The sequence below is a fragment of the Mycteria americana genome, chromosome 12 (genome assembly GCF_035582795.1).
Source record: "Mycteria americana isolate JAX WOST 10 ecotype Jacksonville Zoo and Gardens chromosome 12, USCA_MyAme_1.0, whole genome shotgun sequence".
NCBI classification, from domain to species: Eukaryota; Metazoa; Chordata; class Aves; order Ciconiiformes; family Ciconiidae; genus Mycteria; species Mycteria americana.
Window position 1 is genome coordinate 9,886,568 of NC_134376.1, and position 23,506 is coordinate 9,910,073.

The window sequence follows — 23,506 nt, forward strand, 5'->3', positions numbered from 1 at the left end:
GGCAATGCCTGCAACAGTTTGAAACTTAGTAAATTTTTTTTAAAATGCTGATTTCATAAACTTATTTTTAGCTACATCTTAGTGATTCAAAAGGATTTTAGTGTTCTGTAAAATCTTCACATTTTTACACTCAATGAGTGGTACAAAGTGATGGAGTTTTACTTTGAAGAAACACCACTGGTGTGCCTACAAATTTGATGAGGGGAGACTTTTAACTTGGAAAGTAGTTTCTTAAATATTAGCATCTTCGTTGTAATAATGAATAGCATTGAACATCCTTTATATTTTAACTATGCTCTGGCAGTTGGATTTTCAAGCAGCAGCTGTTAATCTGTAAATGAAGGTAAACACTTTCTGGATAGCAGCACCAAATATATGGATCTAGACTTCCTAAATTAAAGAAAGCAAGGTAATTTTAATTGGGTCCATTATACATCAATCTGAATGAAATTCTAACCTTTGGCTTTTCAGACAACTTACACTTTCACTGGCTTTTTAATACGAGTACAAAATATGATGCTGCATTTGTGTATGTTGTGTTCAGAATTCAAGACTCCAAAGCAGTCCGAGTGTCTTGCTTGAAGTTACAAAAAGATCATGAAAAACTGTCATGTATTTTATTACTGCCTGTGCCACTTGTTATGGGAGACAGTGTTGTTAAGTTTTAGTGTAGCTCTGGTTCTTAAGCAGAACAAGGTGAACATCTCTTATGTCCATGCCTGCTGTACTGTAATAGTGGCCAACTTGCAGGGGAACCCCAGCCCCCCAGAATTAGGTTACTATCTCTACTTACCCAGCTCATTGTTTTTCTGCCGAATTACCTACCCTTTTTGATAAGATCATGCCAATGGAACTACTAAATTTCTTGCTCTTTTAAGGCAACCTCACTTTCCACAAAAGTCTTTTCCAGTGGACCGCTCTACCTGAAAGCAGCTGCGTCCCACAGAAAATATACTTCACAAAACAGCAGTTGGTTCCAATGCATTTGGGGCAACTCCTGAGGGGAAGGGAAAATTATGCAGAGGCTCCATCTTAAGGGGTTGCCATGAATCCATTCCCATACTAGGAAGAGGGAGGTGCTGAACCACTTCCTGTAGGGTCTGAGCTTGTCTGAGGAAACCATCTCCTTTAAAGTGTCATTTAAAACCACCACTACCTCAGGGTGAGTCTGTTTTGCACCAGTGTTCTCAAAGCTCAGCAACTGGCTTCAGCTGGCCCTTCTAGGCTTCAGCTGTTGCTTTACTTAAATTCAGGTAGTGGAGGTTCTGTTTTCTCTTGATTTAAGACAAATGCTGAATTCAGGCCCTCAGCTACTTGCCTGGCAAAAAAATGAGTTAAAATAAAGGAAGAGGTAGGAAAATGTCAACTAGTGACTATGTAGGAGGAGAGGGACAGCATGTACAGCTTTCTGCAGCAGAGCCAGTCTTGGAGGGGTAGCGATTGGTCTTGCACTGCCACTGACGAAGATGGTGAAGGTGATAGTAGTCCTAGCCTTGCCTTTGGATAAGGACTCTCTTTCCCATCTAGAATAGTAGAACGTATACCAGTGTGTTGCTTGACTATAGCTTTGTGGACAGCCTGGCACCTTGCTCTCGATAATACTGTGCACATGAAAATGTCATAGTTTGAAAAACAAGACACATACCTGGGGAAAAAACTGTCAGCTTTTTTCAAACAGTCAAGCTTGGTCTGGCGTGTATATTTGCGATATACAGGAGGAAGAGGAGGTCTATGATACATAGAGTGCTTTAACTAAAATTAATTTTGCTCTAACATGGAAGTAAGCCAAAAGCAGTTTAATTATTAGAGTGGCTGTGTTAGCTTCTAAGCTAGATGTTTAGTTTGCTCCTGATAACTAACCAGAGCTTTCTGCCTGTTGTTGAGCTATTTTTGCACTAATAAAACCAGCAGTAAAACACTTGAAAGCATTTCTCATGGCGGTCTTGCTTCAATAAAGAAACCAAATTTATACTGTGCTCAAAAGACAACAGGCAAAAATTGGTGCCTGTATGGGGAAGAGGAACAGTTGGGACATTTGTAAGCCAGCTGTAAGAGCTTCCATTTTACAGAATCTGGAACAACTCCACACTGGGTTTAGAGCAGTACATTTGCCCCCAGAGGGCAATTTCTGCCATACCACAGCTGCTTAGTGTGACCCACTGGGCGGTTTAGAGAGCTCAGAGTTTAATCCCACTTACCCAGTTTGTGGTTTGCGTTTCCAAGCCCAACAGGAAGAATCATCTACATGCTGTTGAGAGTTGTTTTGTGCAGCTGCAGCAAGAAGGAAAGCTAAATTTAAGTGTGACATGATAACATATGCAGTACTATCATTTAATTACCTATGTGCGCTTTATACAGAGTTATTTAAGGAAAGTCAGTATAATTAAAATAGCTACGTACTAAAGGTTGGAAAGGTTCTGTATCCAGTTGATACCACTTCATAATTGTCTTCTGTTCCTGCAGTTTTACTCAGCTTTCATATATAGTCTGTACCAGGCCCAAAGGGTCCTAGTTCAGTTCTTTACAACCTTAACACAAAATAAATATTTTAGATGTACCCTGCTTCAATGACCACTGAGGAGATGAAAAACATGCAACAAGAATGGTTTAATAATTTGGGTGGTATTTATGATCAGCTTGCTAACTCCTTAAATATATGGTTCTAGCAAAACTGATTACTTGTTTAGCCTTAACAAAATAAAACATTTTTGTGCAAAAATATATCTTAATATCCATATAAGGATTTAGCTCATTAAAATACTTACCACTGAGCAAAAGCAGCAATAGATGCAAGGTCTCAACGTGGTTCCTTACCGTGGGACAGAAGTGGTGAGAGTGAAATTTATTAGGTGTAATAGCAGTACATGTAACTAAATTCCACAAGGGTAAAGTGATAAATTCGTATATGCAAAGAAACTCCCCCAGAACAAACAGATCAACTGCAAATTGTTTTATTCAGTGATACAGTGTACTTTGCGAATATAAAGTACTTTGCATACATTTCCATTTTCCTTTGCAGAGAGCACTTAAAGATTCCTTCCATTTTACAAAACACCACTGAACTAAAATGAAAGCATAAACATGTCTGTGAAGATGTATTGTACAAATTAGAACAGTAACACCTCGGCCATTTTTCTCTCTTACTAGAACTGACCAAACAAATGTTGGCAGCATCCCAAAGCAGAAGGACGACTTAGTAGGATTATTATATTGAAATACTGTTTTCTACACAGGAGAAAGACTATTCTGCATGTGGGATGAAGTTTGGAGGCTGTGAACTGATCCGTGCAGATTATCTTCTTCCTTTGTTGCTAAAATGACAACAGATTAGATTTTGAAAGGCTTTTGCAACCATAGAGGTCCAAAATACCATTTACTGAATCAAAATCAGCATTTAAAATAAGAATATAGTGGTAAAACTGGAAACAGAAATTCAGGTTAAATTATTGCACTCAGAACAGTTTTACTTTTACCTGTGTCCAAGTAAATCTGTCACACTAAGTAAAATAAAAATACACTGAACTCCTCCAGTCAAAATCTAGATCAGTGATTTTTGGCCTTGCTACATGCTCTCTTGTGCAGATGACTCCTTGGAAAAGAGGCATTCATCAGGTTCTGGACTGCAGAGGAAGCCGAAGGGCCAAGTCTGTGAAGTGACTCATTTCAGGTTGTTTGCTTTGCCTCTTGATGTATTCTAGTGTTTTCACCTGGGTATGAAAAGATAGATATTTTGAGATTTTTAGTGTCTTTTGTCTTTTCTCATTTCATAGGCCATAATTTAATCTATGTGAAGGTGTTTTAGTAGACACTCTCATGATTTTCCCTAAATTTCACTGGCTACATGAGCACTTGCATTTCTTACTCCAGAGCTCGTTATCATGTATATCTTTCTTAAAGGCTCTAGAATGCCCGCTTTCCAAGCTTACACCATGCAGTTCCTCCACTACATAAAAATGCTGTATTTCTCTTAAAGATAGTTTTCTGTACTGAAAAGTTATAGCACCCAACATTTCCAGGTTCCTTAATGTGTGAAATACATTTAAAATTGCTAGAAGGATATAGACCACTCGAAATAAGAGAGGCTGCTTATTCATTAAGAAGCATTTAAAAAATACGGGGTTTAAGTGCTTTTTTTTTTTAAGAGAGCAACTTGTAAAGAGATTAGGTTTATTCAGATCAAGAAAACATTACCTTTTCCCAAATGAGGAGTTGAAAAAGATCTTAAGAAATAAAATTTCTCTGCATTGTCTGTTTTCCTTACCATAGTCTTGGTGTCAGCAAAGCCATGTTTCTGAGCAAGATTCCAGAGATTGACTGAAAGTTGGTTTAGTTTGTTGTTTCGTAGATCCCCATGAGCTAGAATAGTGTTAAAGAAATACAGTGCCAACTGACTCTGTCGCTTTAGGGTCTATAATGAAAAAAAAAAAAAATTCCTATATTACCATATAGTCATCCCAAAATATCCAGCATAACCTTGCCAGGTTCTCTGAACTCTTAGAAGTGCAAGGGGCAGGTACTCGATCTGTAATGCACAGCAATAATTACAGACACAAGAATAGGGGCATAGTTTCCATGTTCCATTCAAAATGCAACAAGAAGTGATAGTCATGGATCAGCTTAAGTTGCTGTAAATAAAATAATTACACAAGACTCCTACACCTCATACCACTTTGGCACAGCACAGTATGTAGCTCTGACACATTTTTAACTCAAGACTCCCTACAACTGCACAGAAATCACCCTCCCACCAACCAACCTTGCACTTACGTCACCATGGCTATATATTTTTTTAGAGACCACTATCATAAATTTAGATTAATGCAACTTCAGGCTTTTTCCAGCAGTCTATTTTACTTTTATTTATTTAACCAAAGATGTTTTTTCCCTGCTATTCTTTCACTGAAACTTTGGTGATACCAACATATTTGCAGCTACTTCCCCTAAAATTGCTGAGAAGGGACCCTGAGGAGGGCCCTTGCTTCATGGTAATCTACCATGGAGGAGCACCATGCCCTTCAGCCTCTATGGAGGAGTTCTGGGGCAAAGACAATCCTGCACTAAGCTTACAGGGTGCTACCACCCTGATTTGGGGTGAGTGGAAAACAGAAGTAATTAAAATGCTATTGCAGATTCTGCCTATTCCTACAGAATAAGTTGTAAAAGGCTTAAAGGACGAATTATTATTGGATGCATCTGAGATAGTATTTGTTTATACTGCTTTGCTGCAGCTGTCTTTTTTTTTTTTTTTTTTATCTCAAGAAAGACCACTGATAAATGCATAGCTCCATCTTACACAGAAACCACAGCAGCAGAGTAGTAGTTAAAACTCTCAGCTCAGCACCTCGATTAATGAGCTTAATACTTCACTTCAGGCCTCTCAGTTCAATACATGTTAGGGTACCTAATATACAGCATTCAGATACAAAGTTACAGGAAGAATGAGGCAGAGATTGGGGTAAGAAGAGTGCCAGCGACCTCTCCGACTTGTGCACTCCTGACATGATACCAACGCAGCCATGCAGCCTCTGCCCTTTCCTTAAGGGACTGAAAGTAAATTAATTTCCTTTCTCACTGTCAGCAGAAGAGAGGTCAGATGCTATGAATGAAAGAAATGACATACACTGAGCTATCGGTCCTCCAGATAAATATGGAAAAGGAGAAAGCCATGCCATTAAAGAATTGGCTAACTATAAAAGAGGACACAGCATGCCCCAAACTAGAAGCATCAGACTGCTACTGCATGTATGTGACACACACAGTAGATTTGTCCATGCAGAACAAATCTGACACATCAGAAACCACGTGCGCACACACACACGCGTGCATATGCAATGCCCAGAGCTGCTCAAGGCCCCAGAAGTTCCCTAAGCACTAAATTAATTACATGAAACTACCAAGATGACAGCTCTTCCTGTAACAGTTATCTGCATTAGCCATTTCCATCCCAATAGCTCTAAAACTTGTTTATAGGCTAAAACTACAACCATCATTTGGGAGCATTGAACTGTACTCCCTACAAGATAAAGAAATACAACTGATCAGTCTAGTCCAGTAGTATTAACACAAAGAGCAGAAATACAACTCAAAAAGACAATAAAAGCAAAGTAGTTATGCTTAAATATTACTGTAGTATTTCTTTTGTAGGACTAACATCCTTCAGGGAAAAACAGATATGGGGTACAGCCAGCTAGTCCATGTTTTGCCACATTATTCACAAGGCATCCTGCTACATCACCATGTATCCTGGATTAATAACCTATATTACCTATAATTTTTTCTCCCATTGACCATCTAATGCCTGTGTGTATTCTGCTGAATACAAACTTCAAAGAGGTTCCTGGAAATTGCTTGGAGGTTTCTTCACAAGAAGCAGGACAGTTAAATAATTGGGCAGAATGCAAAAGCAGCAGTAGTCCAGTCTGACTATCAACTAGTGATGTTTTCCAGGCAGTATCAATGCAAATACAAAATCCATTATTTAAAATAAGGATGACATTTTGACTAATTTGAAACATACGTACTTCAAAAAGGATCACACTTCAAAAAGGATCTAGAAACATTAAAAAGCTTGAAGAATGAGATGCACGCTAACTCTCATTGTATTGGGGTAGGTATAACAGACAGGATTTTGGCATCACATCATCAGTTACACAATGCAAAGTGAAGAGAGAGGCAGGCTCAGGTATGCAGTAAATGCCACTATGTCTGAAAACGAACAAGAAGAATCAGACAAGGCTTCACATGATGATGAACAGGAATGTTTGTGTAACATGGCACTGACCTCCAACCTGAGGGAGACAGCTATGCCAGCATGCTGCCAAGCCTGCTGACATAACTGAGATTGAATTGTGGGTGGCACTCCAACTCACAGGATGTATTCACAGGTAGCAAGGAGAAAGCAACAGCTCAGCTATTTGGCAACCACATACATCATGGGACTAGCAATTCCCACACCAAAAAGAATTGCCAGTTTCTAGGCAGCACGTTTTCCATAATCTTCGGAATAATGCTCATGACAATGAAACAAAGAACAAACTACTACATCCCAGAACGTGATCCCCTTGTGTCCTAGCCGCTCCAAAGTGCAGAGCAATGTCCAAATTTCATATAGCGTAACACAAAAAAATAGGATCTTCCATATAATGGACAATGTAACTTTGTATTTCACAAAATTCTGGCTAGCAATTCAAATATTCATTCCTGTCTTTCAGTGACTTTGCCAGACGTCTATGTCAGAAGGATACCTTGAGCCTTCTGTTAGAAAAGCATTTGTGCATTTAGATACGTTGCCCTCTGATGCACCTCTGAAGGTGCATCTAGCCTGCTGCTGCTCCCATGTACAGCCTTAAAATAACTGGCTCTGATACTTTTTAACAGTCCATCTGTGGCAGCACAGAGCTCAGCATGGGCTGTAAGGCTCCTCCAAGGTACTAAGTATATCAGTCTAGGCTGAGTCTCCATGCTGATACAGCATCTGTTTGCTAGTGTTATCTGAACTATCTAGCCCGAAATTAATTCCAACACTACTGTGATGTTGGTGGTTACATCCTTGTGATCCAAATCTAGATATTCCTAAAGAAAGCCATGACAGACAGCCTTACCTTTCCTTAAAAGCTCTCATGTGAAGCCCTTTGGGAACCTTTTAACATCTGTTAGTTCACTGGAAAAGATCACGAGCTGCAGGGGACAGACCAGGTTCTCAACTCCCTCATTACACAACTGTCCTAACATGGCATAAATGAAGCACGTAGCACCAACAGCAGCTAATACAAGTTCATTTATAATAAAAGGAAATAATGATTTGAGAAGGGAAAACACCAAGAACCAAGCTGCAGCTGGTCATATACCACACAAGAGGATGCATATGCCCTATTTCACCACTCCTCTGGCACACTGAGATGGTCAGAAGAGAAAGTGCGTTCTTTTGGATACAATCCTTGAAAGAGCAGTCCAGAACCTCCCTCTAGAGTCAGAGTGATGCTAGAGGGAGGTTCTGGACTGCTCTTTCAAGGATTGATCTAGACTCAGAGTCTCAGTGACAGCTTCTGCTGGCTCAGGGTGCAGTAACGCACCTCTTAGTTAAGGCAGGCTGAAACATTTTACTCCTAGCTCTGTACTGGCACCATAGTAGGTTCATCTCTATTTCAGAGTCCTTAATCTATTTTTAAAGCTTTCAATATTCATAGTGCTGCTCACATCAGTTTGATTTCCCTCTAAAAGCAATGCAACAAAGGTGTGCTCCATGTGGAACTTGTGGTTCATGGAGGACCAGACCATACTTTCCAAAGCCATACTCAGTAATCCTGCTGTATGTCATTAGCAGAATATTTATTTATTTATTTTGGTTTCCACCATTTACGAAGTATCTTACAAACATGCAGAAACAACGTTCCCAACCAAACTATTTCTAGTCTTTAAACTCCACCAGCATGCCAGAGACAATGGTGTAATAAAAGGATTGATCTGGGAGTTCGGACTCTCCACCTCCGAGACAAGGAAGCGGGGTTGATATGCACTCACCAGCCACAGTTCCTCATTGCAATGCACCCATCCTCTTGCCAAGTCATCAGCAGGCAAGCTGCAAGTGTGCCAAAACAGGCACCTCCACCACCTGCAACATCTTCTGGAAACTGCAGCAGGTAAATTCCCTTGCCTCCCTCCTCCCAAAGAGGACGGAAATGTTTAACCACCTTTAGAAAATCTTGGCCAATGACACAAAATCCTTCAGGATGAGCAACTTCTTCTCAATTTACGCCCCCCCCCGGCACAAACAGAGAACTATGTCCAGCCCTTCTTGTAGTTCAGTATTTAAACACATGTGAAATCAACTGAAGTTTTTATAAGTTTATATAAAATTAAAAATCAGTTGTGTTGAAAGGAGAAGCCTCAAGAGTGTAGCCAGGAATTGCTTTCTACTGCTTCATTTTTGATACTTGCTATAAAAAGGCCAATATCTATTATACGGTACCCAGAAAGACTGCCATCCTAACATGGCACTGCCAAGAACACAACAACGTGCTCTTAATGTTTTGGATCAAAAGTGGTGTTTGAATAAAACATACTCCATCTGGACATCTATGACTGAGCAGCAAGGGGCAAGGTATTTACATTTCTAAGAAACCTGGAGCATAAGATTAGTCTTCCACCCACACAAAGGCAGAGAGGATTCACTGATACATGCTCTCATGACCAGAAACAGCTTGAACTTTACAGAACTGTCCAGAACTGAAAATTTCCATGCAAACACTGCAACATAAATGAAGCATTCTCTAATACTGCAAAAAGACCACGCTGTGTTAATATAAGATGCATTGTTCTCTTCCAAATTACCATTTTGGTGAAAGCATTTTATTGTGAGAAAAATTTATTTTCCTTTATAGCTTTTAAAGGAAATGAACCAATAAAAACCCAGTATCATCAGAGGCTTGTTCATTTAAATGAGCAGCCAAACAGATGAATAATAAAAGGTCACCAACACTGAAGCAATCCAAACACCACAGTGATTTTATGATCGGTTCTACTTTAGCACAAATGGAGGTCTCTGGCAATATTCTCATCGCCTCTTTCCTCAGCAACAACAGCTTCCTCAAAAAGCTATTCATTCTCACAAAACAATTTCTATCTAAATCTCTCAAGGACTTTTACTCAACAAAGCAAAATAAGTGCTCCCCCCTCTTCATAAATAAGGATGGGCAGAGGAGTAAATCCAAGGCCGCAGAGGTGAAGGCAGGGCAAGGACCTATATCCATGCTGCTTAGCTTTAAATCCAGTTTTCTATGCAACAACTGCTTCAGTGAAATAACACAGGATCTCGTTACTCAAAGTATTAAGCTTGAAAGCAGAAAAAAAAAAAAAGCCTTTCAGAAACCACAGATTTCAAGCCCTACAAACATTCCCACCCACATACTCCATATAGGAGACAGATGAAAAAAAATCTTCAATATACAACCCACAGTCCTGAAAATTCTGTTAAAAATCTTCCAATACCCGCTTGGACATTCTTAGCTGTGCAAGAATGATTGTTTTCTGCTATTAATGTTCTGAAAAAGAACTGCTATTCACTGTGGTGATGTGTACAACGATGTAGAGGCATTTGAGCAAAGGATTTATTCATCTTACATCTCTACAATTGCTCAAGGAAGCATAAACAGGATAGCAAAAGCAGAGAAAAGGCTAAACTTAGCATAGTGTCCTCCAAATATGTATCACTTAACACATTCTGTATTGGCAAACACTACAGGCTACTGTGCAAACAGGCTATCTAAAAAATTCCATCAAATTAATCATCCCCTGCCCTCCCTTTTCAGTCTACAAGCCACAAGATTTCTATCATTATGCAGCAGTTTAGTAGGGGTGATTAGGAAGTTGTGGAGGGTATCAGTCTCAAGCAGGTACGTTAGTAGAACAGTAAGTTCTCATTATTTCAGTAATCTGAAAACATTAGTCACTTGCCTTTCACATACAATCCATTAAGCTATATTTCATCTCTCTGAGTCTCTGAACTCCAATCAAGAAATACAATAAGCTGCCTAGAGTTTTCTTTATTTTATATTGAGCAAATATAACCCTGTACTAAAAACAAGGTAAAGCCAAAACACCTTTTCCCTCCCTCTGCACCTCTCTCTGACTTCATCCTAGCGTCTGGGATGCAAAACTTTTACAGATTAAAGGTGGTTTCCACTGTATTTTCCCAGTAACAGATTAACTGTGAATTCTCACTTTGTTCATTACAGAATTGGACATTTCAGGCTACTGTTAACTTCATTGGCAAGAAAATACAGTTTATTCACAGAGAGAGAAAGGTGACAGCCAGGAGGAAACAAGAGGACGGATGGACGGACTTTAAGCATAACTATACTGCAATCAAAGGAGTGACTGTGGCACTGTCTCCAGTTCTCTAGCTTAGACCAATAATTGCAATACCAGCATCATGGAGCTCATTATAGGCAGAAAGACTCTCATAAGAAAAAAAAGTTATCCCACGCTGAGCATCATATTTCCATAACCAGACTATACCAGGACTCAAGCCGGTTAATTTAAAGCTAACTCTAACCCCACTATGCTGCTCTGCAATCATCATTCTGTACTGCAGCAGAATCACATCCTTTGGTGCACTGCCACAATCGATATCACAGAGTATACACCAGAGTAGCTTCTACTGCTTGTCAGTTCTACCAGACTATCCATGTACAGCATACAGCTAAGCAGGTAACTTTAGCTTGCATCTTAAAAATGTGTTATAATGCTACATGATCTCTTTCACATCATTAGGTCTTTCCACCACAAGCCTGCCTATGTGATTGCCTTACTTTTTAAACAAGTAAAATTACCTAATTTCCTCTCGTTGGAAGGTTCCTGGAGCTTTCTAAAAGACCAATGCCTGGTCAAGAAAGTGGTCCATTTATTCAACTCTAAAGTAATTTTGGTTTTGTATTGAATCAAACTGAGTAAGAACATACCTCCTCTTTTCCAAGGGTTTTCAGATGATCCAGGATCTGTGCTATCACTGTTTCACACAGTTTATTTATTTCAGCCAGGAACTTCGAGTCTCCACCATACAGGGTATCATTGGAATCAACTGCAGAGATGAATTCAGGCTTAGGTCTGGCTAAAGAGCTATGCATTTGTTTGCTATGGAAAACACCAGCTATTTATAGAAGACCAGATTTGGAAGTTATAGAATGACCCTCCTCCATAAAACACAAACAGAACAATCTCTAAGTGCCTACCACTTGGTTGCCTACTATGTCCTCTTGATTTTAGGAACAAAACACTGAAAACAATCTTCTAGCTTAAAGCCAGTCCTGTATTCCTGGATGCAGCCAGGTTCAAAAATATCTGCTAGACTTAAATGAAAAACAACACGAAGTGTTAATTTTCACTTTTTCCACAGAGACAGACTCCCTGCTCCAATCAGTTTAGAGGAGTATGGCCATCATCTTCAATGGCAGCAGGACTGGGCCAAACAAGTTTGTTTTATTTAGTGAAAACAACAAGATTTTCAAAGGAAACTGCATTTTAATTTTTTTTTTTCCTGAAACAAAATCTTGATTACCTCAAAGTCACAGAGAGAAATTCAGAAAGCGTATTTTCAATTTCAAAGCCCTTGAAGGATTTTTTGAAGGGAGAGAGCTGCTGAAGTTTTTAGAGCTTATATAATTGTTATTTTAAACATGTGTTTTGGCCTCATTTATTTATAATGCTTTACTAAGAAGTAAGGTACAAGAAATTTGTAAGTTTAAGTGTATTCTGGGTAAATCAGAGAGCACATAAGATAAAAGGTGATTTCCTGTTCCCAAGTAAATGTCATTTTAAGAAGCTAAGGTACATGGTCCACCTAGAAAAAAAAAAATCATCCAACAACAGGGGAAAAATTACTAATTTATATTTCCATGCTTCTCTCTATTGAAATCTAATTCATTAAAATTTCTCATTTTGGGATTATGCAGTTACTTTGGTCATATAAAAAATGGAATGAAAGAAAAAGCAGTTAAACGACGTTTCCTTACAGAATTTGAACAGCAGATTTACTATAGAGTAGCTGTTCAACTATTTTCTGTGCTGCTAACTGCAAGAGATATTCTTGTCACGGTTGGTAGCTCTGATAGACTATTCACCAGAAGAACTGCAGAATATATTCCAGCCTGCATCTTTGTGAAAGCCCTGTGCAACTACAAGAAGCAGCCAAATTAGCTTGGCCTCTCAGACTAACTAATTTTGCCAGTATGCTTTAAAAGATTCAATTAATACTCTACCTTAATTTAGTAACCTATGATCAGAAGGCAAACACACAAATTTTGTAATAATATTTTGATTGCTCTAAAAAAAGACTACAGCCATTTTATAAAATGCAAAACCTTTAGAATTTTTTTCCTAGCTACTCTGAATATTTTTGTAAGTTACCACCACAGTTTCCAAAACTGAAAGCCTGCCTTCAAAGCAGCAAATACATCATTTAAACAATGAAGACTAGGCATTACATTCTGAAAACTGGAGTTGTTAATAAATGTGAACAAAACACCAACGATAAGTATAAATCAAGTTGATACTTTAGACCAAAAGAAAACCCTCCATACGTATAAAGTTCTAATATTTACTTGAAAAATTCACAGTTCTAAGTATTTGCATCAACACCACCAGGAACAAACTAACTAAACCAGTCTGCACAGATTCACTTTAAAGAACAGACTGTACATCTGTTTGGCAGCCACCTCCTGTGATTATTTTGTTACAATATTGGGACCTGCACAGGAAAAAGAATCCACTCTAGAAGACTGACTACTGTTGATCTTCATTAACTAGGTACAGCGATAACACAGTACTACAAATTGCATGGTGGAACACAAAGATCCAGAGCCACCCTTATGTATTACCTTTATCTACATGGTAGACATATGCTTCTTGAGTCATTGCAGACAGCAGATGCAAAACATTAGTATAAATCCTGACTTTGTCATCACTGTTATCCTCCCAAGTATAATCCTGGATCACGTTTAGTAATCCTCGCACAAGAAACAACACTCCTTGTTCTGGATGGTCCTACAGAAAAGAAAAGAGGTAAATCAAAAACAACAACACAGCAACCCCCAAACAAAAATGGGATTATTTGTGGTCATTCAGGGATTTAGAGTCACAACATTAGCTCTATAAAAGCAAAAACTACAATAAAATTAAAGCTGACAACTACTTTTCTGAAGTGTCCTTCCTGCAAATCCTTTTAAAAATTTGTTCCAGTCTCCTTCTAAAATGCCCATTTGACCCATAATCATAAACTTGATCTAGGCAGCCTCCACAGCCAAACTTTGAAATGCTTTGTTTTCTAGTCACAGGAGGGTAGTACAAAATTAATTGTCAGCTTCTTAACAGCTAAGCCTCTAAAATTAAACACACTGGGTAGGATTTTTTTTATTAAAATAATGTCAGTAAGCTATAGAAACAAGTATATTACTCATATAATTATGAGTTTCAGAAGAACACCTACACTGGGAAGTCAAAGTTACAGACAATCAACAATCTTTATAATTATATTCCTTTCATATGAAAAGACATCTGCTTTACATAAGCTATGAGTTTTTGCAAGTGGTTTAATACTGCGCCCAGCTTATTTCAAGCTAGCAGTTGGTGCAATGATACCAACATATGTAGGACAAATCACAGCCCACTAGGGACATTTCCTGCTGACCATGTATCCTGTAAAGTAAATAGGAGAAAAAATTACAGAAGCTAATTTCTGAATCCTGGTTATTTCATTGCAAGTTCTTCATCACTGAATCTGAGAGGCTGGATCTCCCTCCTTCAATAATCTGTTAAGGATCTGAGTCATTTCTCTGAGGAGCATCCAGTTCTGACGTAGCCTTCCTTCAAAGTCTTACTTCTGCAGTCAGTGGACAGCAATGACACGTCACAGTGGCAACTAGCCTTTCCCTTCTAACACAGCACCTCCACGTTGCTGAACATGCATGGCTTGGGAGACCCCTTCCATTGGAAGAAGGAGAATACACCGCTCTGATTATGAGGATTCGGACAGCACTATAGTGTGTGCTGCTTCACCAAACATGTAGTCAAAGAAAAAAGGAAGGAGGAAACCATAAGGAATGTTTCAGTGAGGAGGAACAACCTACTTTCTCCAAGAACAAATAAATAAACCTCAAAAAAAAATTTTTTTTTTTAAACATGCCATGATACTAAGCCAACCCTTGCTGCGAAAGAACCTTCTCAGAGAGGGCCAGAGCTGCTAACAGAGGGAGGTAAAATCTTCAAGCGTTAGGTTTCCACTGCAGTGAAATCTTGCGAGTCAGAGGCCTGTCTTTCTTCTCTAAGGTCAACAAAATCCCTTGGTTATATAAGTTTTATCTCAGGTCTTCCAGATTAGTTTACAATTTTTCCTCATCTTCTAGCTATAGCTGAAAATATAGGAAGGAAAATTACATATATATCTCTATTTAAACTTGACAATTGGTTAAAAATTGGAAGGGTGTAGAATGGTGGTATTTTGTGAAATATTCATCAGAAGAGGAAGGTTATGCCAAAACACATCTTCTAATTATTGTTTTCACTCAAAAGATTAGGCAACCTATTACAAACTAACCGAAACTAATAGAAACTAGAGCTCTCTATTTTTCCCCTCCTCAGGTATTAGATTTTATGAGTGCTCAGCTAAAATACCACTGTTCTGCAAGGATCTATTAAAACAGTAAGTGATGTTTACACAGTTAAATGATGGCGAGGTTTTGCTCTACCCCAAATCCAGTTAAGTGCAAGGTGCTACTGAGAGAGGCAATGCTGTACCTCCACCTTCAAACAATTGCTCTGCCTCCCCATTTTGCACTGGGGTGAGTGATTTTGCAGCCAATAAGCAAATCAGTTCAGCTTGCTTGTGGAAAACTAACCACTGCATCTCCCACTCCCAAAAGCCCAGTCTACTCTAAATTTTTAAACAGGAAAATCAAAATAGTCTACTAGCCTATGTGCTATATATACACACACAACTTACCGGAACAACTAATAACGTGGAAAAAAAATTACAAAGGAATTCCAGGAGGAAGGCATCAGAAGGTCGCATCTTTCCCTCTACACTGATCATTTTTGGCACTTCAGGAACAAGGCTCACTGCAGCTTTGAAAAAAGCATCAGCTACAAAACAAAAATACAGTTGCTGTATTATCATTCCAACTGCAATGGCAGTCATGCCTGTGATCCAATGATTGCTCGAGTTTGTTTCAAATAGACTACGGAAAATGAACGTATGCTTAACTGCAAAGAAACTTGACACACAGCAGTCAAAATCTGTGGTAACTCAAGTGATGCTGTTTTTTCAAAAGAAGTTCCCACATCACTCGAGACTTCTGAAATTATAATTCTTCTTTACTTAACAAGAGGACACCATTGTTTCAAATATATTTTATATACAATACAAAAAAAATTAGCACACACTTCAAAAGAGACTTATCTAAAGAAATACTTATGCCAGGAGAACAGGGAATCCAAACGGGGGGAAAAAGGCGTATTAGATCATGCTAACTTGTTCACAAATTCATTTAGAAAAGTCTGTTAAAGTTATAAGGAAGTACAGACAACTTCATTTCTCTAAGTATTTACAGTCATTAAAAGTAAAATACTAATATAGTACCAGAACCTGAGGTATTGCTGGTTACCTAGATAAAATTATTCTTTCCAAGAATCATAATACAGGAATTACAGAAACCATCCACCATTATGGCCTTGGCAAAATAGCTATTAAGAGGTTTTTCATAACTCTTTATTATGTCTCTAATCCTACAAAAAAAAAAAAACCCACCCACCAAAAAACCCAAAACAAAACCCAAAACAAAACAACAAATCCCCAAAACACTAGAACATTTATTCCTCAGTTTATTAAGTTAATATTCACAAATTAAAAACAGTATTTTCCCTCTTACCCTAGAAGACCTCCTATATATGCTAAGAGTTCACAAAAAAATTTCTGACAGCAACATTCTTTTGCACTTTCTTGGCTACATTTCAAAATATCCAAGTACCCAAATCCCATTCAAGTTTTTTAGCCATATACTTCGAAGCATCCTTCAGAATTAACACTGTATCTTTATTTTACAGGAACAGAGACCAAGGCCATGAAACCAAATTTTAGCAAGGAGAAAAAGAGAATTCTTGGCGAAAGCCAAGAGGTGTTACATGGCTGGGATGGAGATACCACTGACAGGCATGCACGGGCATTTCCCAGAGCGCAGCTTGCTCTGGAAAAATTCATTTGAGCACATGAGACTCCAAGCAAATTTGCTAAATATAGTACCAATTGATATCTAATTTAAGCTTATGAGGAATACCAGGGAAACATGTGCTTTGGGAAAACTGTAATTCTTCTGACTCTCATTTCTTTTAAGCACAGGAGTGCTCAAGCCCTTCTGAACTTGTCAGTGCTTAGAACGCAGTCAAACATCATACTTCCTTTTATTATGCACATTTATTTTGAAGTGAAAGAATGTTTTTTATTTATTTCAAACAACATATAAGTTTACACAGCCAACCCAAAGGAAGGTAAGTAGTCATTCTCTGAGCTTTATTAGAGGAAGGAAAGCAACAGCAAATGTTCATTCTAGCACAAGTAAATGAATCGCTGTCACTTGCACAGTTGTCTCAGCAGAAAAAAAAAGTGCATGCCCCACATCACCATATAATCAAAACATGTGACCAGACAAATGAAAAAACGTATCTCTCAGAATAGTCAGCATACCAAAGTACCCATGTCTGTGCAGAGAATATTCCTGCCTTCTGAAGTTATTTCATAACGGGACAGGAATGATCTGTGCAGCAATCAGTCTCTGCAATGAAAGAGAAGAGCCGCAAAGTACCTCACCTTCATTTACTGCCTGCTCTCCCAGCAATCACAGTCCTAGACATTCTCCTCTAAACTTCTGCCTTACCACAAAACTGAAGCCTCTTATGTTTGTCTATGAAAAACTGCAATTTGATTCAATTTAGTCTTCTTGACCTCCTGCTGTTGCTGCAAATGACAGCTGCCCTCTCATCTGGTTGAGCACCTTCAGAGACATGAGCTCCCTCATCAGACCAGACCTGCTAGTAAAAGCAGCATGCCCAGCTCCTCTTCAGGTGACTGCTGCTGGGAATGAAGAGAGACCCGTCTACACCACAGATGGCTCACCAGGCCCTGCCCTTGCTACGACAAGCTGCTCTGTGCTTCCATCTTTTTCTTCCCTAACCACGGCAATCACACAGCTGCTGCCTCCCTGCCGTCTCCATGGGGCTGCCGTCCTCTTGCCACTGCCGCACGGTTGTGTTTGCAGGTCACCCTGCAACCCCCCACATATTGTTACTGTCTCGGCACAATAGGGAGACCGCAGGGCTCCTGCCCCACACTTCTAGTTCTTCCTCTTTGCCTCGTTCCCCCTGTCCCCCATATGCAGCAAGGCAAACCAAAAAAGCAGTTAGTTGCATTTTCTGTTAAAGAGATGGATATTTTACTTTGGTCCATGCAGAAGTACTGGCAAAGGAGAATATGTTCATTTTGCTACAAGTTCAGCCAATCCGTGATAACCACAAAATTCTTGTGCTGGAACACTAAAAGCACATTCATCCGTAGTATACATGCTTCGTAAGAAGCAAAAATAAAGTAAATTCACATTAAGGCAAAGGTTTTATGAGAGGGTTTGCAGAAAACTAACTGTCCTCCAAACACTACCACCCTATTCACTTGTAGACAGGTGTTAGAGTATGCATCACGTGCTGAGTTTGGAGGAAAAGTTCACTAAATAGGTTGTCACAGAAGTGCTGACTATTTCTTTAAGTATGAAATAAGCACTGGTATTTAATTCTGAATTACACTAATTATGAGGTTATGCAACAGTGCTTTCTCTACATCTTTTAAAAGTCAATTTACAAAGCTATTAGTGTAGAGGTGTTTCAAGAGAAAACCATACACCCACTTTTCCTGGTTTCCAAAAGGTATAAGGAACCACTTAAAAAGCACCGAAAACCACAACGACGTTATGTTTTTGATTAAAAAAAAAAGGCTTCTTCCAGTGAAGGATGCTGTTTTCTTATCTGCCTAAAGTACGATACTGCTTCTAAAGTGAGCCACTGTGAAGTTGGATAAGGGGAGAACAGCCTGCGCATTACAACAAATCATCATGATAAAGTCTTTCCAGACTGCTGTTAATATCTTGTGCAGTGCTCCGAACATGACATACTTCATGCTTCGGTAAATTTATCCTTTCACAGCAGCTCCCTCATTTTGGTTGACCGTAATCCTATAAATCTTTCCCCCAAGCATACATGCTGACCTTCAGGCTATGAAAACTAACAGTCTTGGATATCCAAGTCAGCACTTCCAGTAATACTCTCACACAGAAAAAGCAAGTGAAATTAATTCTGAATGTTTTGCTATTGTCAATATTCAGGATGGTACATACATACACACATTTAATTATACATACACACAAATATATGTACCTCCATATATTTCTATATATCAATCTCTCTACATACAAAAATTTAGCTTACATTGTATTTGCTGCATCTACATTAGTCAATTAAACTGTACTAATTTAAGATTACAGGCAGGCAAAAAAACAAGGAGGACCAAAGCCATTAGAGATGGGAAAAGAATTAAGGTCCTTAAGTCCACCTTCAAAGAGCAAAAGGGAGTGAGTTTGACATACCTACACAAACTATTTTTAGTCACGGATACAATTACACAAGGCTAAGTCCACCTAAAGGACAAAACCAGGGACCATACGCCATCTTTGGCATTCCACATCACCTTCATGTCCTACAACGCTGTCAAGCATATTTTAATACTCCAAGGATTTTGCTTCCACATCCAACAGATGTTGGAAATTTAATGAAGCCTTGTACTCCAGTGCAAAAAATTAATGGGAAGCAAGCGTGGGGGTTTTTGTTGCCTTTTTTTTTTTCCGCTGTTAAATAAATTAATGCATTACTGTTTTGACGACCAAGCATTGCAAACATTTGGACTCCTCCTCCTCACATTGGTGAGGTCACTGTGAGGGTTTTGCCACATTGTTGAAATGTGTTTTTCCCTCGAGCTATTGAACATTGTCAGTCTTAAAACCCTCTACACATCACTTCCAATCCAGAAACTACAAAGAATTATTTGAAGTAATAAAGATGAAATAAGAAAATGAATGTGCTGCTGCTAGGTGAACTGGAATGTACTATGTTAATTCATACTATTTCCTACTAATTCTATGAATTAGCTGCAGATAAAAAGGTAGTTATGTGGATGAAGCTTGCTAGTGCTAGTTTTAGGAATAGCTTAATATAGATTGTTAGCAAGGCCTTAGTACTTCCAGACAAAGGCATACAGAGGCATAAGTGGAAGGGAAGATTTGTACAGGGACATCATACAGTATGAGCAAGAACACTGGATACTGGATATTTTATTCTTAAGCTGTAATCAGTAAATGCAACACACACCCCACACACACCCCCAAAAAAAACCCAACCCCCAAACCAACCACAAATTTCAGCCTGCCTCTCTAAATTCCATGTAATCCCTAAAGACTGTGAGGTAAAGTATCATCAGCAGTCTTTAAAGAGAGCTCCATTGGTAATACTGGAAACTTTGAAATAATAAATGCTATAGTTAAATGCTGTAGTTTCTCCTGGTTATTATGAGGCGAAAAAAAAATTATCAAACGAGAAGACATATGGAAAAACATGATACAACACTGAAGAGTCAATATGGTTTTTGCAGAGAGAAATCATTCCTCAGAACTCTCTCAAGTTTTCCAAAGAACCAGCAAGTTTGTGTTTAAAAGTGACCCAGCCAATGCAAATACTTAAATTTTTAAAACACATTTAACATGTCCCTCATACAAAAGGCTCTTAAAACAACTAACCTGACTAAAGATAAGGAAGAAAGTCCTCCTGAGGATTCATAACTTAATAAAGGATGGGGTGGAGGGGGAAAGGAGTGGGAATAAAAAGTTTTCACAGTGGAGTGGAACGACTACCGCATTCCTTAAGGTTTTGCAGAGAGACATGTCCTTATGATGAGCTGGGAGGTGACAATGTTTGCAGACTAGTCTGGAACGTGACTGCGAAGCATCGCAGATGGATCTCATGATTCTGAGCAATAAAGCAGCAGATGAAATCTAATATTAGTAAGGCATGCAGGGAATGAAACAGCCCTTGCTATAACTATAGAAAGATAAGCTCCAAATAGGCTATTTACACTCATGAAAGATTTTGGAGTCATTATAGATGGTTTCCTGAAAACTACATCCTAAACAGCTGTTGAAAAGGCAAGGCAATTATAAGAATCATCAGGACAGTAATGGAAAACTGAGGTGTCACTGTGTCATTTATGTAGCTGTTGTGCATTTATACCTGGAATACAGTCCTGATGTTCCCATTTCCAAAAGGATAAAAAGAAGATTAAAAAGGTGCTAAGGCATGGAACTGTTTCCTTATTAGAAAAGACTATACTGACACAAATTCTTCAGGAATTTATCAACTCCAACGTCTCATTGGTAACATGAAGAAAATGAACCAAGAATGACTGAATTTTTCACAGTATCGCTAGTAGATCAGCTGCATGCACTGAAACACTGAACTAACATTTAAAAACCATACAGAAATAAATCCCTAAGTAGCAGATTTCCAAGTAGCATGTAACTGTGGAACTTGCTGTCACATGAAGTTACAAAGGCCAAAAAGTAAAAACTGATAAAGAATTAAATTCCTAAGGATTGGTCCATCTATTTTATTATATACCACAGTCCCTATGCGACCTCTGTTGAAGGATGTAGTTAGACCACCTGCAGCTGAAAGCATCATTCTACATCATTGTTTCCTGTATGTTCCCTTAGTAGATGCTACTAGACACTTTCAAAAACAGGTCATGGGCTAGACAGACTTGAAGAACTGACAAACTGATACGAAATGCTAGTCTGAAAAGCTTACGGAGACAGAGATGTCATCTCTCTCCAATCATATGGAAAAGCTATTGGCTGGGATAAAGAGAGGAACAAGAAAAAGCTCAGTGAATGGGAGAAGTGTCCAGCTGTAGAAAATCCCAGGTAACAGTACAAGTCATAATTTTGTTTAAATAAAGCAACATTTAGTATTTCTCATCAGTTTTCCCCAAAGCTACTTTGCTGCCTTCAAGGAAAAGTGTATTTAAAAAGATAACAGAGACAGCACATACCAATCTCACCAGAGAAGCGTGAGCCAAGAAGTCCCAAAATCTGTAATTGAGAAAACCTCTTCAGGTTCTTACTTCTCTAAATTCTTTACCTCAAATTCTCTCTATTTATATTCTTCAGATCTACAAAGATTTTAGGAGATTAGGAAGGAATACTAAAAATTGTTATCTAATGCTACTGAGAAAATACACTAAAACATCATTAGACTATGATTAAAAATTACTTATTAGATATTCCATACTATACTTTCTCCAAAGTGTGGCTGAAACCTGTCACATCTAGAGAACATTCATGGAAAAGTAACATTTTCTGAAGTAGAAAAAGAAATTCCTTTTGCAATCTACTAGTGAAACTGTTTCAGCTACATTTGAAGAACAGAACAAATATTTGGAAGTACATTCTGAAGCATACAGTGCTTAATTAAAATCTGCATTTGCTAAACAAAACAAAGATCTGTGTCAGTTGATTTGGGGGACAAAGACTTTCCATTTTTAATAAATTTTAATGTTTGACAATATCCCAGTGAAATTAGTCACACAGAATCAGTTGAATAACTTTATTCACTCAGCATGTTACTTCTGAAGCAAGGCAAGGATTTCACAGCCTTTAAGATAAAAATGCCATTGAACATACACTACCAGAAAGTTGCGTCATCTCTACCCACCTGCTGAATGCTGTGACCAACAATTAAAATCATGCTGTCTGTTCTTTCACAGACAAAAGCAGCATTTCCATGGGGAGGAAATATGTGCAATTAAAATACCACCTATATCTCAAAAATCCAGAAGAGTGACACAATGGAGCAGGCATTTAATCTCGATTTAGTCCGAGCACTCCCTATGACAGAAAGCATGACCGATGAGAATTTATTATTCTATGTTAGCAGCGCGCAGCGTTCTGTGGCTCAGTTAAAAAAAATGAAAAGCACATAACTGTAAAATCTAGCATCCTCCTTTCTAAGGTGGGCTCTTAATAGGCTCTCCAGAGGTACAAACTATGCATCCAGGACAAAATCACCTAAAACGTTCTGAACTTAATTACAGATTCATTTTATTTAAAGCACCTCTTGGGAGCTGGAGACAAGAGAGACAGTAGTCATGTTAATACATGTTGAACAGCACACCTGGACAGACATCCATCTCTGTATTAATACTGGACTTTCCATGAGCCTATAAATTCACGTTTCTGACACAACTGCATTGTATTAAAGAAAATCTATTCCAAGAAAAATTACAATTACAGTTTTTTAATACTGAAGTATTTGGCTGAGCTCAAAACAAGCACCACACAGTTGCTTTGATTAACAGTGTGGCAAATCTCAGCAGGCAAGGCTCTGATTTGATAGAGGAAATTGAAACAGTGAGACACTACAACTGCTGCTGCCCCTTGAGATTGGGAATGAGACAAAACCCAAACTCCTCCAGTTATAAACAGATTAGCTGTGGCTCTCCAGTTGTTGGTAGTTTATCAGTGCAATCCTCAGTTTTGCGAACTTTATTTACTGTTATGACCCACACATCCTCTTTATGAAAAAGTGATCTTTTAAATTCCTACCCCAACAGGTTCCTACCCCATTTAAATTCCTACCCCAACAGATCTTTTAAATTATCTACCCCAACAGGTAATTTTACTCCTTTTTCAAGTTAGATACATTGGCAATTTAGAGAAATCTTCCTATTGCCAACAGAAGTCTGTCCTGTGAAATTAAATTTTGTTACATGTCTAAGTGAAAACTCAACTCATTGAAATAGCTAGACTCCCTGCAGGAACTTAAAATTAAAAAAAAAAATCCAAGAATTTAACTCTCTAAAAACAACAGC

At 38.4% G+C, this 23,506-nt stretch overlaps 1 protein-coding gene across 5 annotated transcripts in view; it reads right to left on the reverse strand.

The window, feature by feature from the left end:
* Window positions 1-2,935: 2,935 nt before the first annotated feature.
* VPS35L (VPS35 endosomal protein sorting factor like) overlaps window positions 2,936-23,506 on the reverse strand; it is a 58,080-nt gene continuing 37,509 nt past the window's right edge. For 3 of the 5 annotated variants that reach the window (XM_075514605.1, XM_075514606.1, XM_075514609.1), the window contains 5 exons: window positions 15,494-15,633; window positions 13,374-13,539; window positions 11,460-11,578; window positions 4,262-4,408; window positions 2,936-3,707 (listed from right to left, as the gene is read on the reverse strand). In XM_075514605.1, coding sequence (XP_075370720.1) covers window positions 3,609-3,707; window positions 4,262-4,408; window positions 11,460-11,578; window positions 13,374-13,539; window positions 15,494-15,633 — 671 coding nt within the window. In that variant the 3' untranslated portion in view covers window positions 2,936-3,608. Of the gene's footprint in view, window positions 3,708-4,261; window positions 4,409-11,459; window positions 11,579-11,599; window positions 11,847-11,871; window positions 12,338-13,373; window positions 13,540-15,493; window positions 15,634-23,506 lie in introns of those variants that run through there. The other 2 variants (XM_075514608.1, XM_075514607.1) reach the window with 2 other exon arrangements.